Source organism: Arachis hypogaea, chromosome 16 (assembly GCF_003086295.3).
Source record: "Arachis hypogaea cultivar Tifrunner chromosome 16, arahy.Tifrunner.gnm2.J5K5, whole genome shotgun sequence".
NCBI classification, from domain to species: Eukaryota; Viridiplantae; Streptophyta; class Magnoliopsida; order Fabales; family Fabaceae; genus Arachis; species Arachis hypogaea.
Genome location: NC_092051.1, coordinates 148398584 through 148416712, shown reverse-complemented (window position 1 = coordinate 148416712; position 18129 = coordinate 148398584). Strand labels below are relative to the sequence as shown.

The window sequence follows — 18129 nt, the reverse complement described above, 5'->3', positions numbered from 1 at the left end:
AAATTCTATAAGATATAATAGACGTAGGCATGGGCCATCTATTACAACATGAATCAGGTTTGTATTCTGCCTATTTCCACCTGCATGTGCATAGACCTTAAAAATTAAAATCAAACTTGCCAATTAATGCAATAATGTTCAGAGAAAATAGAAAGTCATATAAAATATTTGGAAAATAACTCTCAATATCAGAGTGGCGCAGCGGAAGCGTGGTGGGCCCATAACCCACAGGTCCCTGGATCGAAACCAGCCTCTGATAAACAAAGAACTTTCTTTTTTCCCATTGTTGGCAACTGGCAGCTATATCAACCATCTAATGGCTAGTCCTAGTAACAATGGACATTAAAAACATGGTTATATGTGCCAAACAAGACCACAAATCCGGCAAGCAACAATGGAAGTGTTATTTTCGGATTTGCACTAGACATTGATTTACTATTTAGCATGCCATTGATCATAACTTCTTCGGATTTGGTCGCAGTGCAGTTGCATTAACATCATCTGTGACGGAGAAAAGAAATGTTGAGTTGTTGACAATTATACAACCACTATTGAGAACAGAGACCAGCCAAAAACATAAAGCATACGAAATAACTAATCATGTGTGGTTAATACAACATGCTCAGAGTTTGAAATTAAAGGACGTCCAAAAAAATAATAAAATGTAAAACGCTTAAACTCAATGCTTTGGATAAATTATTTTTAAATTTTATAGTCCCCAAATTTATATTTGTTATAAATTTATTGTTTTTTCACTTGATTTTACACGTTAAATAACAAAAATTCTATATATACACTAAAAATAAATCACCAAATTCATTTTAAATATATTTTATATTTTTAAGATTAATTCAGTCATTGATTTTTTGTATGCACGTATTCTAGTCGATTAAATAATAGTGACATCTCATAATACGTTTGGGATAACGTTGACACAAACACACAACATCAATTAATAAAATGGAAAATTAAAAATAAATTATCCTGGAAACGGAAATTTTGGTTTAGATTGCTAACTGAAGATATTGGCGTAAATGAATAGATTCTAATAGGGTTATAGATTTGGATGGCGGCGGAGATTAAGAGAAGAGTGGGATAGCGGTAGTGACAATTGACATGCTGACTGCAAAGGAGGAGTTATATATATATATATTATAGGTAAATTAGTATTTCATAAACTAATATTTTGACTTCTAAGGAGGAGTTATATATATATTACAGGTAAATTAGTATTTCATAAACTAATATTTTGACTTCTCCTCATAACTTTATTTACACACTACATTTTATTCAAATTTCATTCATTACATAATTACAAATCCTATTTCATCCACAACAACTATCATAGTATCATGCCCACTCAAAGTTCATTTCTTTTGGAAGAACCAAAGCGATGAGGCAATCAGATGGATGTGGTGCAATAGAAAGCAAAGTGCATGTTTCAGGCGAGTATGGGAGTATGAAGAGCAGCCTTGCCCACATGGATTTTGCGGCTGGGATTTTAATGACTCCGGCACAATCCCTCTGCTTTAAGTATGTTATGAAATCCTGAAACTGGTGAACACATATAGGAGGATCAATGACATGAATGGGGTTCGGTTAACCACAAAATACATTTCCCAATTCACTGTTAAATGGTTAATAGCATATAGACTAAGATTTTTTTTTTTCTTTTTGGGTGCACATATTTAGAGTAAGATTTAAAAACAACAGAGCACCGCAAAAGGGGATGGATCTCATGTTATAAATAAGTATATTAATTAATTTTTCTTTAAAGAAAGAAGTATATTTCATACATACCCGTTTGTGTTCACTTGGGGAAGATGGGATTAAACGGCACACTTCCCTCTGCATAGAAGCCAATGCCATGAAAGCATAGTTAGTTTCAAAAAATGGATGGCAAATGCAGACGCAACTCCTAACATTTCATGGCTGCCGAGAAGAAAAAGACTACCAAAGTAATTCTAGCAAATAAAACACAAACTTCACAAAGGATTTTTTGTTGTTGTTATTTCAGAAATTTTAGATATATTGGCTATTGAGGATTTTAATAAGTGAACGACTAATCTAACCAAAGAGATACAAAGAAACATTAAATGGAAGATCAAAAGTTCAAAACACGATGTTGAAATGCAAGGAGAGTAGGCTAAATGAATGCTGTTCATACTTAATTTTGGATATAATTCACATGCATACATTGGCTTAAGCACTCTCAAAGATAGATATTCAATTCCTAATGTTCGATAATCAAACAATAGCAAAAATCCTCAAATAATTCTACTACTAAGGCAAGCAAACCAGATCTAAGAATTAAAAATAAACTAGGACAGCTATTCCAAGTAGGGCTAGGTGTAGGAGTCTAAACAACTGAAATAGAAAATTTCAAAATACTGATAATAATAATAACTAGACTGATAATAATAGCTAGATCCTAACTCCCCATGAAACAGTGAGCATGAGATGGTTGGGAAGGGAAGATCAGCCAAAGGATATTTGAAAACTTACCCTGTTAGGTGGTGTAGCTGCAAATGTTGATTTCACATGTCGAATATCAGTGCGTTTAGTCATGTCTAGTTTTGTGGGCCACCTGCAACAGAGGAACATCTATTTAAACTGGCCTAAATGAAAGAAAACGAGATTTTGAATGTTGAGGAAACAAAGATGATTCATACTCAGAAGGTTCAGGTGTGGCATTTGTGTATTTGCAAACATTTGAATCTGCTCGGCATGCATAAATTGTGCAGTAGTTAACCCCGCTTTTACAAAGAGCCCCCTGCCACTGATACTGCAGAGACTGCCCTGAATATTCCATACTAACTGCTTCCTGAGCAGGCAATGGTGGAGGAGGAGGTGGAGGAGAACCAGGTGGTGGAGGAACCATGGGTGGCTGAGTTTGGGGCAAGGGTGGTGGAGAAGGCAGACGTGCAGGTGGAGGTGGAGGTGGAGGTGGAGGTGGAATTTCAAGCTGAGGATGTGGTAAGGAAGCCAAAGGTGGTGCCATTACTGGTGGGGGCATCAGCTGGCCATAAGGATGCATTGGGGTTCCCTGGATGTGAGCAAGTGGAGTTACTGAAGCAGGTATAAATGGTAAATGATTATTAGGCATCACTCCAGGCGTGAAGTGATTGGCAGGTAAAGGATTATTTATTCCACGCGGATCCCACGGACCATTTGGAGGGGCATAAACAGGGCGAATGAAGGGAGCTGACTGAATTTGTTGTGGTGGCGGAATGGAAGGTCCTTGAGTTCCAGAGTACATATGTTGAATGTTAGCTGGTATAGAAATAACCCAATTTTCAAAAATGAACACAATTCAGAATACAGTATTTGCACTTATATGTGTAAAATATCTCCAGAAAAAGCAAAACCAGTACGATTTAGTCAGCATAAAAATATTACCTCCTTGATGAGTGTCTAGTGATACATTATCATAACCATCAGTTTTCCTTGCTCCAACTTCTGGCATGTTACTGGAACCAGGAAAATGCCAGTTCGACTGGGGTGGAGGTGCACGGTGTATTCCACTACTGTGATTCTGGGAATTTGTTCTGGGGGATACTAGTTCCATGGAGTTGCCCTCTGGTTTGGCTGAAGAAGGTCCGGCAGTCTGATTTCCAGATTTACTTCATAAAAACGAGAGAACAATAACCACATAAGTTAGTAAGTACATAACCATCCCGAGGGCTTATTTTAAACGAACTGAAAGCTGTCAGAAATGACAACCCTTGGTCACTAATGGAAACAGAGTTCATGATCAAGCAACTTCTGTAAAACAATTATTTCACATCACCGAATAACACTTCTTTGGGAATGCATATAATACAAGAATTAATGTTGGAATGTATATTCTATTTTATTTATATGTCAAGGTTCTTTAAAGAGCAAAAACTGTTATGCGAAGCCTCATTATGGGTTTCACCATCTCCTAACAGACCATCTAAGCATGAGTCATGGAGCCATACTCTGGTGAAATTCAATATTTAACTTAGATGTAGAAGAATCAAAGGTGGCATGGATTACACTCCTACATCCTATCTAACTAATGGTAATGAAGGTTTGAGCGTGGTTTTTATTATTGAATCAAACCTCCTGCAAACTTAAACCACATGAATGGTTTCATATCTTAAAACACCCTTCTCTGTACTTGTAGACTATTAACAAATCAACTTTCTCATTCACGAATTTGTTGTTTTGTGTTTGGAGGGAAAAGGAGGAGGGAGGGGAATGAAAAACATGAACTAACCACGTAAATCATTAAATATACTTGTGTTTGAGTGTAGACTAAAATTAAAGAAATCTTGTCTCACCTGAATTCTACTTGGAAGAACAACCCTGGACAACTACGAAGATTCTTTAGAACAGAAACTGCACCATCAGTATTACTGCATTCAACAAACCAACCACACGGCATCTGCATGTTTGCCTGTGTCAAGCGCAAAATGGAGCCAGAGCCTCCAATAGCAAGATTGCAGATAGTCATTAGTTCATCATCTGTGAGGAATTGAGAGCTACTCCATGGAATAGTTATCCACAAAGTACTCGATGGTGCTGTATCTTCATCACGCATCGAAGGAGCATAACTGTTACCAGTTCCAGTCATATAGTGATCATGGAGACCTATGTTTTGATTAATATTGTATTTTGTACACAATGAAGCTAGCAACGAAGACAAGTGAGACATCCTTGTGCGAGAACTGTCAGCAGGGCTCACGGGTAAGGTTCGAGCATGAGGTGATCCAGCTGATAACGTTCGAGCATGAGGTGATCCAGAAATACCATGTGACATGTTTGTTGGGATGCTAACTTTAAGGTCAGGATGGGAAGGGGCAGATGCAGACCTTGAACCGTCCATATACAGGTGCCCAATTCCAGCATTAACTGTTCCTGGGCCAAAATGTAAGTTATAGTTGCTTCTTTCTCTTCGAAACTGTCTCAGACGCAACATGACAGAGGTAGCTTCTTCAGGAGTTTCAAATTCCATAAGTAATGCACACTCACAGCTGAGATCAATAAGTGCAGGAGGACCTTTATGGATTACTTTTCTTGATTCATGTAGGATCTCATCCTTGGCCCATTGAGAAGAAATATTTCCAACATAGATATGAGAACTAGAGCCAATTGCAACACCATTCATTGCACCCCTAGTTCCAAATCCTGTATCGATGAATCTTACACGACACGGGAAGTTTCCCGGTAGATAGTGTCTAGCTTTGATTGCATCAATGATTCTTCTGTACTCAACAAAGGCAAAACCTTTCATGGGGAAGAAAACAAACCGTTCAATTTGACCATATCTTTCTGATTGAAACCTAATATGGCTTTCAGGCACGTCAGGTGGTATAAAACCAACCCAGAGCCTTGTTGAAGCAGAGACAATATCCATGGCAGCAGGATCCCCATCAAGGCACCAGACAGTTTGACTTTTTGTTGAAGCAGCTGATGACATAAAATGGTGATTAGGAGGTATCATAATGCTTCTAACACTCCACTAGAACATCTCAATGGAGGTGAATTGAACTAAAATTTGGAAACATGGTTTTTCTCAACATTTGGTAAATCATTTATACCTTCAAATGAATTACTCCTAGAGCCAAATGGTGTCTTCATTGAAGATGAGGTTATTTGATGGGTTGCTGAATCCCTAGGTGTGGAACATCTAGCATGGGACATACTCCCTCCCTCCCCCATCTCAATGCCCATGGGCCTTGAAGCTCCATTGTCGAAATGCGAACCTACTTTTGATACAGGGTTGGTGCCAAGAGAAACTGCAAAGCAATTAGCTATCAAATACTAACTCTGGTCTCAAATAAGTGTCCATTTTAATTACGCGCATGGATTACGGAAAAATTGAGAACTTGTTGATTTTAGATGATATTAAATTGATTGTACTAAACCACCCTTATAAACTACTCTTGTCTTATACTTACTATCTCTTCCCGCTTATTCTCTCTCCTTCATTTTAATAGGGTTATTACAGGAAAAATTAATTGATATTGTCTAACTTCTCTAATTGACACTTATTTGAGACCAAATAAAATTTTAATAATAAGCATTTAAGCATTTAGGTGGGAAAGATAGAGTATTTAAAAACAATCATTAGAAGACCCAAACATTAACTCTTAATTTGCTACCTCTTCCAGATGTTTCACCAATACTGTCACGTTCCTCTGAAATCCTAGGTACCGCATAGTTCCTATTTGTGTAAATCAAAGAATCAGATCTATCTTCATCACTATCTGGTTGGTAGTCTTCCAAATCAGTTTGTGGAACAAACTTTCCAAGAATTCCTAGAAGTACTGCTGTAATTTCCATTGAAGCAGTAGTAGGCAAGTCCAATAACTTCTTAGATTTGCGTGACATCCATTTCTGTAGTGAGGGATCTTTGTCGAGGACCTGTATGGAGAAAGGCAATGAAAAGGCATCACAAGTAACAAGCAATCAGAACTAGAAACTTACAGTTAAATGGATTCAAGCAAAAGTTCTTAAACAGACATCCTTCAATATCACCAGCAATGACGATGCTAGTAAGTTCTAAAAAATAGAAAAAAACAGTGCAAGCAAAAAGAACAATAACAACTCATACAAAGTACAGATCAATTAATTGTTTTCCTTGAAGAAAACAAGGAACTAAGGAGAATCATTTTTTATGCTGCTTAAATATAATCACTTTAATCACATCTACAACAGAGGGGGAGAAATCATCACTCGCTAAATTATTATAACACGCACGAAATTGCATTTAAAATTTATTAGGGGCCTTGCATTTTAATATGAAATATTACCAGTGTGAGCAAGCAACTCTTTGGAATAGACGAATCAACATCGGCAACTCGGATGACATCTGTCATTATTTCCTCATCAACCTCGTTTTCGCGGATAGCTGAATCTGTTGAACCTGTACCTGGCTTAGATCCGCCATTAACATTATCCAGAAGGCAAACTGCTTCATCAACCAAAACATTTCTAGTCACCAGGCTCAGAAAACATTGTCCTTGTTCAGAGGCACCCTCCTTTGTGGCAGAGCCTAAGAGCTCCAAACAAGCTGCAAGCATGTCTTTTGGGCAAGAGAAGAATATCCAAAATAAACATACTGCATGGAGTTTTGACAATTTAGTCAATGAGGGCTCATCTTCATCTAAAACTTTTTGCTTCAACTTAGAAAATTCATCAGGGGAATCTTGCATTTTCAGGAAACTCTTATCGAACACCTGTAAGGCGTCCTTTCCCTCAAGTAAAGATATGAAAAAGGATAGCACATTCTGAAAAACTGCAGAGCAAATTCCTCTGATTACAGCAGATTTTGGTGCCACTGAAGAAGCAGCACAGCAAATATCAGCTAAGCCAAAAATACAAGCTCTAGCAGTTTCAAATGCAACACCATCAGCATCTTCTCCTCTACTGATTAGTGTGGAACTCCAGTTATACATATTGATAACCACTTTAGCAGCAGCTTCTAAAGCTGTTGGACAGTGGAATGCATATCGAGGAATAACATCAGCCGCGATTCTTTGTCCACTCAAACAACCTGTCACAATGTAAAAGTTTCATTATTGGCTAGAGAATTTCAACCAGGAAAATTTCTATCCTTTACTCAATTGTTGGAAATAGAGCATTGATTACTTGCAGTTTACGTACTCAATCAGGAGCAAATCAGAAAACAGCAAATAGTTGTTTTCTCTATTTCCAATGGGCCAAAGTAGAAAACACAACAGCAACTATGTAAATGTAATATTGTAATTATTGCAAAAACTGTATCAACCAAAATCATTGTCTAATATTTGAAAAGACTTAATAATTTTCTATAAATGGAAATGGAAAAATAAAAATAGAGATATGTTTCCCAATGAATAGTACAAATAAATAGATCTCATTTGTGTGCCACATGTCCAATATCAGCACTTGCTTGTTTACACATGGGTATTTACCCAATACTTAATTTTAAAACCTTGCTATTCAATAACCCTGGTACATGTTAATCATTATAAAAAGCACATATTTACAGCTAAATCAATTTATAAAGGTGCATTCTTGAAAATATTGAAATAACAAATTAAGGAAATTCTATTTGTCTTATGATTAATATTGCTATACTCCTCCCCTACCCATACTCTAGTTTTTAGAAATTTTTCCATATTATCCAATAACTATATCTGTGTCAGTATCAGCAGGAATACTAATACCTGTATACATACAACAATCCCAAACCAAAAGAATTGCAGCTCTCAAACAAGTATTAATACTTAAACTAATGTATGAGAAAACATTACCATCTTGTGATTTATAGCACATAACTACATCTCAGTAAAGATGACATATAAGCATTTCCATTCAACAAAACATTCATTTAAGCATTTAAGAATATCCTACAACTGTATATTTGACACTGTTCTTTGTAAAATACATCATAGAGACTTGGCAAAATTTAACATAATTGAAATAATTAAAACTTAACGGCTCAACAGAGCATCCGAAATGAAATGATCTACAAATCCCACCAAAAGCAGCAAGGATAAGATTTCTTAATGCAAAATCCATTCTTAATAATATATCTTTCTAAACAAGAAAGAAAAGAACTTTTTTCAAATAAATATGTTAAACACGAAGTTAAATCTCGCACAGCAGAAGACAGTCACAAAATAACATTTTTTTTTGGGCTAGACCAGTGAATTCAAGTCAAAATCTTCTCAAACAAAGGTTCCCTAATGAATTTGTGGCAACGTTCCCCTTCCCTAAAATTAATGACAATTCCATAATTTCATCACAATCAAATCCAACACAAGATCGCAATCAACATAGTAAATCAAATTCGACGAAAATCATTCATGTTGATCAAATTCATAAGCCATAACCGCAATAGTTACCTTTGGCAGCAGATATCAGAGCAAGATAGCTCTGTTCAAGGTCAGCCATGAATGAACCCTCTTTATTCAACAAGCATAATTTCATTTGCTTATAGCATTCAAACATGTCTCTAATCTCACCCTGGTTTCGGCAATTCGCAAGATTCTCCTCTGAAGGAAATAGTGGGATCACCGACGGAGGTAGGGTTAGTGAGGAGTGTTGTGATAGGGTTGCTTCAGGCGTTACTGACAAAGGCGGGGGCGATTCTAGATGAATCACATAGGGCCTTCGCTTCTTTGGAGGTTTTGGAATTGGATCCATGATTAGAACTAATTAGCAACTCAGACACAGTGAGTACTCGGTGTTTTTGTTTCATACTCTATTGAGTACAAGGAAGAGTGTATGGCGGTTACTAGCCTGCGAACCTGTTTGCTCTATTGAATACTTGGAAAGAGGTTTTTATACAGCAATGCAAAAACATTACTGATGTAATTTTTACAAAACCAGATGAAACTTTAGGACAAAGAAACCAATAGTTTTATTCACCTTAATGCACATCGGCATTAAATATAAACACAAAGTTCGCTTGACCACAGGAGCTCATTTCGTTGGAAGTACCTTGAAATGAACTTTCATTTGCAACAGGAATCAAACAAGCGTTTAGTATTGGTCAAAGATACCCTCTTCCCCTATCTCCGGAAAATCCTCAGGAAGCGATTTCTTTTTCTTTTTCCATTTCCGGTAGGAATTCAAATAGAGGTTTTGAAATTAAGTTTTATCAGCCAATTGGACCATTCCCCCAATTTTTTAATATAAAACGGATAAATCCTTTCAAGCTTCACTTGTATTGTACAGGTCAAACGTTAAAAGGTAAGTCTAATAAATGATCTAGGAGGCACTGCCTACCCAGACATTTCTCCTTGTTTTATAAATTCCGAATATGAATATAGAATTCCAACTATTGGTATTAAAGCAAATATATCCTGATTGTGATTCTATAAAATTGGATATTGTTTGAGACTGAGTTTTCATTGTTGTGGTTTCATCATCTTACATCATCTGGAAGGGGAACAAAAGGATTTTCCAAGGATTCTAATCAAGAACAGATCCAATACTTTTTATCTGTAAAAAGAATAAACCCAACAGTATTGAACATTAACCAAAAACCATATACAGAGTCATAACACATATTGCCTAACAATTTTGAATTATTCATGTAATTTATCTATTGCTTTTCTAGAAATCATTCCTATGAATCTATAGACATGTGAATCCCACAAACCATTCTAAGTAGAAGGAGAAATTTCCGAAAGAATATCTCATAGATAACGTTAACAAAACGGCAAAGCGTTAGTTAACGGCACGATAACGTCAACATTATGTCACCAATAGCACATATCTATCCTTATTTTCATTCATTAAAACGCCGTCAACGGGGAACATAAATGTTACCTCAAACAAACCAACAAAAAAAAAATTAAAAACAAAATGGCCTATAATTGCAAAGTCCTACTTGATACTTTTGTATGCCATATACATCAAAGGTTTGTCAAAACTGAACAGATCTTCGGAATACATATATCTCTACAATCCAAAAGAGCATTTGGAATGAAATGATTCACGAATCCCGCCAAAAGCAGCAACAACAAGATTTCTAAAACACAGGAGATATGACACAACAAAAATGGAATCGAACCGAATCCAATTCTTAATTAATTACCATTCCAAGCATGAAAAATAAACAAAATCACCACTCTTAAAACAACACTCTCTCCAAAGATAGAGTTTTAAGTTAGCACAATATAGGCAGTTACAGAGACTGAGACAACATCTTAGGGTAAATGCAAACAACAACAAAGCAGGCAAATTCTATCCACAAGCCAGAATTGCGTCACAATCAATCACATTACAACATCTCATTCAACAAATCAAATTCATTAGCCTTGATTTCAAATTTATACACTCCAAAAAGATAGAGAATGAACTATGAAGTGTTGTTTAGTAGTGTTTACCTCTGGAAGCATTGATGAGAGCGAAGAAGCTCTGTTCAATGTCATGGATGAAAGCACTCTCCTTCTTTGACAAGAAGAGCTTGATGCGACGGTAGCACTCAAACACGGTTCGAACCTCATCTTTGTTCCTCCGCTTGGTGACGACCTCATCCTGTGACAGAGGCGGAGGAGGAGGAGTAGGCGGACGAGGTAGGGTTTGAGGAGATTGTGGCGGCGAAGGCGGTGGTGGAACTTCTTCGGATGGCGGTGGCGGCGGTGGGGATTCCGGGAGAGTATCGTAATGCTTTCGCTTCTTCAGTGGCTGCTCGGCGGACGCCATTGGTGAGTGGTTAGTGCCGCTGAATGAGCGATCGGTGCTGTCGTTTTATAAAATAGTAAATACACTCAACACTTGAGAAATGAGACAAGGGTTACTCAGCACTTCCTCTTTCTTTCTCTCTCTCTTTTTTTTTTTTTTTCTCTCTTTTACTTCTTATTTTAGCCAATAATTACCTTTTTTCATGTTTTTTTTTGTAAAAAAAACCCTCCAAAATTTCTTTTTTTTTTAACACGAGATTAAAAGAAGGAGAAAAAATACCAGGAATAAAAAAAAATAACTTTGAAGAGCTAAAGATATAGTCTCATTATAATTATAGGGGCAAACTTTTTAAAGATTTTTCTCACTCTAACTGATAAATATTATTAAATGGTACAAATTTTGTTAAAGTATAAGCAACATGATTGGCATTTTTTTGAATAAAATTAATTTTAACCTTCTAATTTCAACTAAAGACTTCAATGACTTTAGACACCAAATTATAATTAGGATTTTGAATTCGATTATTTTTTTATTGATAAGAATAAAAGTCTTCAAACAATCTATCTTATAAATAACATCTCTAAAACTATCTTTTCACGTAAAAAGTAAATTTCTTCATATTACAAACAATTTGTTTCTAATAATAGATACAGGAGATAGAGAGTCAACACAATTATGCATACAAGAGCTCATAAAATTATGTAAAACATACCCAAAATCAGTAGTTTCACTAAATACACTAGTATCACAATTCACTTTAATCGAAAAAAAGGAAAAAATCAAGAAAGTAACATAAAAGAAGAAGTAAAAACATGTTACAAGAAAAAAATCTTGTAAAAATTAGATTGCGAAGCCTAAATAAAAGTTATAACCTTCTCAATATTCCGCAAGTCAATCGAGTTAAAAACATCATTATTACGATCTCTCCAAATTCATCAAATAGTGGCGAAAAAGAGAAAATTATTAGAATTTATACCCTTTCCAACCATGTCTCAAAATTCTGTCCATTTATCTCCAAATTCAGCTTTCGCCAGATAACATCTAGGACACTCATGCAGAGAATGAAAAACAAATTCATATTCAATGCGACATCAAGGACACAAACCAGAATCTCTCATGCCTTTATGATAAAGAAATTAAATACAACAGTGGGGATAGCATCATGCATACATAGCCAAAAAAAAAAAGTTCATTCTTTTCTGGGACTTGAGCTTTCCATAACCCAAGCCAACTACCATACTCCTCTCAACTAAATTTATGCTTATAGAATTATAAATAACCGTTTTTTAAGGAATAAATATTGGAAGAAGCTGACATTTACCTCCAACCAACCCACTTTCCTGCTTGAACATTGGGATTATAGGACATAATTTTTTGCTTAACCGAATTAGTTATGGGGTGCAACATCTCTCTAACCTCCACTGTCCATCTACCCATAAATAATCATTAATATTATTGATATCACAATCTTTGCTCGTGAGCCATTTCATAGGAGAATCTGGCTTATTTTTCCTTTCGTATAGGCTTATAGCTACCCCTTGGCTTATGGAACTGATATATTATATGGAGATATATTCTTATTCTTATTATTTTTAGTTTATAATGATGGATATGCATATCGACAGTAATACACACTGTAATCGTTATGTGTGAAGGCTCTACATTCAAGCTTAGTACTAAGTTGACTTGCATGGTGCCCTAATAAAACATGGTTAGAGTAATAGAATTTCATTAGAATAATATTGTTGGATTTTCGGTATCCCTTTTTATGTGAAAGAAAAAAAGTTAAAGTTGGTATATATCTAAGTTTATGGTTTTTCTTTGCTGAGAGTGAAATGGTTAAAATAGGGTTAGGATTATAAAAGAGAGATTTTATTTGACACAAAACAGCAGACACGAACCAAAAAAGAAAGAAAAAATTATTTTTGCACTAACACAAAATTATTTCTGTAAATTAATCGCTGTATATTTATTTAACCGTTGGATCTAAGCTTATACACCTGTTTCTGTAAATTACACTTGGTTTTTTTGAGTATAAGTCTGACAATGTTAAAGATTTGCTGTTTTTTTTTTTGTGTGAGAGAAAACTTCTCTTTTTTAAATTAAATAATATTTTTGGAAATAATAAAAAAAATTAGAGTAATGTTACAATAAACATTTGTTATATATTTAAAGAAGAACATTATGCCAATTACCAATTTAACATCTTCTTGCACCTAATATTAAAGGGAATGGGTTGATGAGGATGTAAGCTTTAACAATTATTATGAAGGTAATATATACAATTAAACTAAATCCAACTCAATATTATACAATTTATCTAAATAAAAAAATGTTATATAAATCTCTCTAATTATCTTTCTATGTAAATCGAATGAGTCGGACTAAATTTAGTTCTCTATGTAAATCTAGTCAGATTTATTAAATTTATATAAAAATATAAATCTAGTATGACTCATTCAATCATAAAAAAATAATTAAAAAAATTTATATAATATCTTTTTATTTAAATAAATTGTGTAATATTAAATTAGGTTTGATTTAATTGTGTATTTTATCTTTATTATGGTGGTGGAATTGTCACAATAATCAACAGATCTTTATCAACAAAATTAGAATGAGAAGAACAATGAAGATAATTAAAATAGGAGAAAGGGACACGCTGGTTTACTAAAATTTATTTGTTGCCTCAACTAGTCATTATCTAGTCCAATATAACAATAAAAGTGTCAATCTATTAATTAGGGGTGTTTGCGGCGATTTGAATCGATTTTGAGTCAAAAATTCATTTAATTCGAACACTAATTTTATTTGTGGTGTGGTTTGGATTAGATGCTTTAAAAAAACGATTCGATCCGATAAAATTTCAAGCGTTTTAGATTAGATTGGATTTGCAGTTTTATAAATTAAAAAAATTAAATACATATAATAAGTCTCAAGATCAAATTTTAAATAATCAACAATGACATAATAAATCTCAACAATATCTTAAAAAGACAACGATAACATAACAATAGAATAATAAGATTGTAGGTTAGTTAAAAATTGTAGGTTAGTTAAAATAAATAAATAAGTAACATTTTGAACATAAAATATTTATTAAATAATAATAATACATGAATAATATAGAAAATTGAACATGTTATAAGTATAATTGTAAATATAATAATAACATAATAATATTATAGCACATTATGCGATTTTGATTAGATTGATTTGGTTATGAAAAGTAGATCCAATTCGATTCGATCCAGCGGTTTGTAAAAAATAGAATTCAATCAAATTCGAATTAGTACAGTTTTAATCGATTTTTTATTTGAATTGAATTTGATTAGCGATTTAATTTAGATCGGTTTAGATTTAAGCACCCTTTCTACTAACGGTTTGATGAGTTACTAAATGGAAAATGGTCCAATAATAATTAACGAACATAGTGTAATTTTTCTAGTTTTAGAGACATAATTGGTATAATTAAAATTTAAAAAATTATTTTAATACATGTGACTAATTTGAAGAATCATTTTAAAATTGTACTCCTTCAAAAGTTCATTAATTAGATTTTTCTTATAATCATAAAAAGATTAAAACTATTTTATAACAATAAAAGATATATTTTGTCAGACAAAAATATTTAAATTTTAATTTTCTTTTTAAATTCTCAAATTACTCCTCCTAATTCAACAAGCCCCAAATTCTAACCGTATTCCAACAAAAATAGAATACAGTAATACACTTGATCTTCTAAAGAATGTGTGGGAAAACTTAAATAACTCCTATTAATTAGTAAAAAAAATTGGAAAAATAATGGTGTGCAGGATATTGCATACTCTTTTTACAATTTTTTTGGATTAAAATTAATTATGATCGGTCTCTTTAGTTTTAGCTAAGGGTGATATGTTTGTGGTGTATTTTTCTGTAAAGAGTAAGGTGTCTTTAATTTGCTTTTTGTTGTAAACTTTGTATCGACAATGACAGAGAGAGATATATTTAAATTGGTTTTTAATATATTTATTAAATTTGAAAAATGAAAAAAAAAAGGAATTAAAAGTTTGTAGAGACCATGTATGTAAGTCAATCGCTATCTCCTATATGCGACCTTAATTGCATACTTAACAAGTTATCATATATGAAGACTCTAACGTCGTAGATAATTTTTCGAAGTAATCTAGAATTTGAGCTCATTATGGTGAAAATTCAGTTACAATCGACTTCACGTGAAGTTGATAATTGAGAATTATTAGATAATTTGCCTGATTTGACTAAATTTTTATGTAACGACTCTCAGTTATCAACTTCACGTAAAGTCGACTGCACCTCAATACCTGAGTTTCCACCGCTCGTTAATTATGCTTTTTGCAACAACGTGATGGCAAGTGATTAATGAAAATGCAATGACACTCTTGGAGCATCAAATTGCTATTTTATTCAAATTAAAGTAGTTAACAATAACAAATTTAATTTGTAACACATACATACATATATATTGCTCAATTTTTCTATATAGTTTTCTATGCAATTATTTTTTAATATCATGGTGATGATGAAAAATTCTTGAGGTTATTGAGTTTGAGTCCAATGTCAAGTCCATTATAAGCAAGAGGAGCATACATCCATAGATCATCAGAGCTTAAAAGCTGCAAAACAATCACGCAAGTTCTTTTTTCAGATATATATTGATTTTATTATGTAAACATAATTACTTGATCTATATCTTTATTTAGTACCTTGATTTGGAGCTGCAAAAATTTCACGTAATTAACTGCCTCTTCAAGCATTGTACTTATATCAACCTGCGTAAACAAAAATTACCATACATGAAGTTATGTTAGTGAAATTATTATGATGTCAAAAATATTATCATTAATCCGATTAACTCACAAATATTTTTTAACGTATATATATAGTTTAATTTTAATGTACTAACAGTGTAAAGTGTTTTACATTATCCTGTGATCATATTCGTTTTTTTATATGATTATTCATATAAAAAAATTGTTATTTTTACTAATATAACATTACGTAATTAGACACTATAAATTTATTTTACATTGAAAAAACATTAAAATTTAAATTCTTATTACCCGATAGTTTTTTTTTTCAAACAACAATTGTCCTTCACAAAATTTACCTTTGTTCCGTTTGGAACAAGACTCTGCAAAATTCTTAATCGCGCATTTATCCTCTCTCTTCTTTTCTGCAATATTTCATCAAAAAGAGGGTTAACTACTGAATATATAAATTATAGTAGAAATTCAGGTGAAGTTGACTTCACCTAAATTTTCATCATAAATTATATTATAGAATTGCAATAATTAAATTGAATAAAAAAATTAATAATAATAGCAAGTACTAAATAAAAGATATGAAGGAGAATAAATTATTAATATAAAATTAATTAATGTACATTTCAATTTAGAAATAATTATTTAAATTACCCTTGCATAGAGACTCTGGGGATCTGCTGCTGTTCCTCTAATGGTTCTTGTTTTCCCATTTGAGTGAGATACCGAAGTTACCCCTCCATTGTTTTCTTCAGAAGCATTGTCATCCTCACATATGTTAATGTTACTACTTGAGCTCTGTCCATCTAACCCTACATTATTATTTCTCTCTTCTCCTTCATTCCCATTTCTAACAACTTTTCTCTTCCTAGACCTTTCATTTTTCATGCAATCTTGCTCCTGAATGTGAAATAAAATATTATAAACTTTTTTGAACTATCACAAATTATTCTACCATTTACTGATAATTGTCAATTTGACTGAATAATACATATTCAGTCAAATCAACAGATGCCAGTGGACGAAAATTATTTATTTGTACTTTTGTAAGACGAAATAAAAATAAATAAATAAAACTTACATCTTTCGCGACGAAATGTTTTTTCTTTTGATTCTTAGATCCGTTACTTGTATTGTTTTCAGCAGACACATCAAATTCTGGTACTTCAACAATCTTCTTCTTGAGCTGCAACTGCTTATTGTTTGGAACAACATCAACATGTTCCATTTGATGACATTGATAATGATCATAATTCTCCAATAATCTATGATCATCATCACTTCCCACATTATTCTCATTGAACTTGACATTGTCTTCCATTGAAACATCATTTGCTAGCACAAGATCATGGTAATTACTAGAATAGTAGTAGTTTGTTGTAAGATCCATGTTGGCATTGAAGAAAGTAGTGTCACCACCACTGAAACCGCCGCTATTGTAACTACTCTCTTCTTGTGACTTATAATGCAACATTTTTGTGTTGGGATTAGCATCTAAAGAATGAAACAAATAATGCTCATTTTCATCACTAATAAGATTGGAGGAAAGTGTGGATTGTACTAATCCAAAATTCAATTCATCATCTTCTCCTAAAAGTGATGAACTTTGATCTAGAAATAATTGTGAAGTAGTAGTAGTAGTGTAAGTGAAATCATGCTCTTTTTCAGTAGAAAACATTTTGAAGCAATCCAATTCTATATTATTAGGGAATGCTCCTAGAAATTCCATATTCTATTATTCTATATACTAAAAAAAAAGATATAGGGATGTTTTCGTTTGGTCTAATGACGCTGAAAATTGATGAGACGCTATGAAGCATAAGCACATTTTATACCCAAATCTCAAGAAATATGTTATTGCTAGCATTGACTTTATTTGTTTAAATAATAAAAATATCTATTAATATTTAAATAGTAATTATTGTCCTTGATATACATATAAGTCCGAGTTCTCTGTAACTGAACTCAGGGGAGTCTACTGTGGGGGCCAAGAAAAGGTAAACGTGACAACTAATATATGGGACCACATATTTCATGGGCATGATAATTTAGAATAGGAAAAGTACGAGGAGCCAATGAAACATTTAAACAATGTGTATAATGGAGGTTTATGGAGTATTAGAGATATAATTATTAGTGTTATATTTTTTCATCAGTTGAAGTTTTTGGGATGAGTGGTATCATGATATGGTATTAA

The 18129-nt window shown here is 33.3% G+C and overlaps 2 protein-coding genes across 5 annotated transcripts; both read right to left on the bottom strand.

Annotated features, from left to right (window-relative positions):
- Window positions 1–1120: 1120 nt before the first annotated feature.
- Window positions 1121–12608, bottom strand: LOC112697764 (uncharacterized). Of its 4 annotated transcripts, none has more exons than XM_025751079.3 (11): window positions 12473–12608; window positions 10854–11209; window positions 6783–7525; window positions 6132–6393; window positions 5568–5735; window positions 4308–5436; window positions 3400–3623; window positions 2673–3273; window positions 2506–2587; window positions 1801–1848; window positions 1121–1554 (listed from the first exon to the last, which is right to left on the bottom strand). In XM_025751079.3, the coding sequence occupies exons 1-11, from the start codon at window positions 12586–12588 to the stop codon at window positions 1351–1353; spliced, it is 3933 nt and encodes a 1310-aa protein (XP_025606864.1). In that variant the 5' UTR covers window positions 12589–12608; the 3' UTR covers window positions 1121–1350. The 4 variants fall into 4 exon arrangements, with proteins under 4 accessions (XP_025606864.1, XP_025606865.1, XP_025606863.1 ...); XM_025751080.3 differs by having other exon boundaries at window positions 5568–5732; XM_025751078.3 differs by having other exon boundaries at window positions 5568–5765; window positions 12473–12607.
- A 2920-nt stretch (window positions 12609–15528) lies between these two features.
- Window positions 15529–17709, bottom strand: LOC112698324 (uncharacterized). The gene is made up of 5 exons (XM_025751623.2): window positions 17014–17709; window positions 16587–16832; window positions 16280–16345; window positions 15876–15941; window positions 15529–15785 (listed from the first exon to the last, which is right to left on the bottom strand). Exons 1-5 carry the CDS (start codon window positions 17659–17661, stop codon window positions 15681–15683), a joined length of 1131 nt encoding a protein of 376 aa, XP_025607408.1. The 5' UTR covers window positions 17662–17709; the 3' UTR covers window positions 15529–15680.
- Between the last annotated feature and the right edge of the window lie 420 nt (window positions 17710–18129).

Bases quoted from the DNA above. Each gene is read 5' to 3' on its own strand.
- LOC112698324 (XM_025751623.2), bottom strand. From the start codon at position 17,661: ATGGAATTTCTAGGAGCATTCCCTAATAATATAGAATTGGATTGCTTC. The intron at 16,346-16,586 runs GTAATTTAAATA...GAAATATTGCAG, and splicing joins CCCAGAGTCTCTATGCAAGG to AAAAGAAGAGAGAGGATAAA. The intron at 15,786-15,875 runs GTACTAAATAAA...ATTGTTTTGCAG, and splicing joins TTTTGCAGCTCCAAATCAAG to CTTTTAAGCTCTGATGATCT.
- LOC112697764 (XM_025751078.3), bottom strand. From the start codon at position 12,588: ATGGGTAGATGGACAGTGGAGGTTAGAGAGATGTTGCACCCCATAACT. The intron at 11,210-12,472 runs GTAAATGTCAGC...ATAAAACGACAG, and splicing joins GGAAAGTGGGTTGGTTGGAG to CACCGATCGCTCATTCAGCG. The intron at 3,624-4,307 runs GTGAGACAAGAT...GTTTTTATGAAG, and splicing joins TTCTTCCAAGTAGAATTCAG to TAAATCTGGAAATCAGACTG.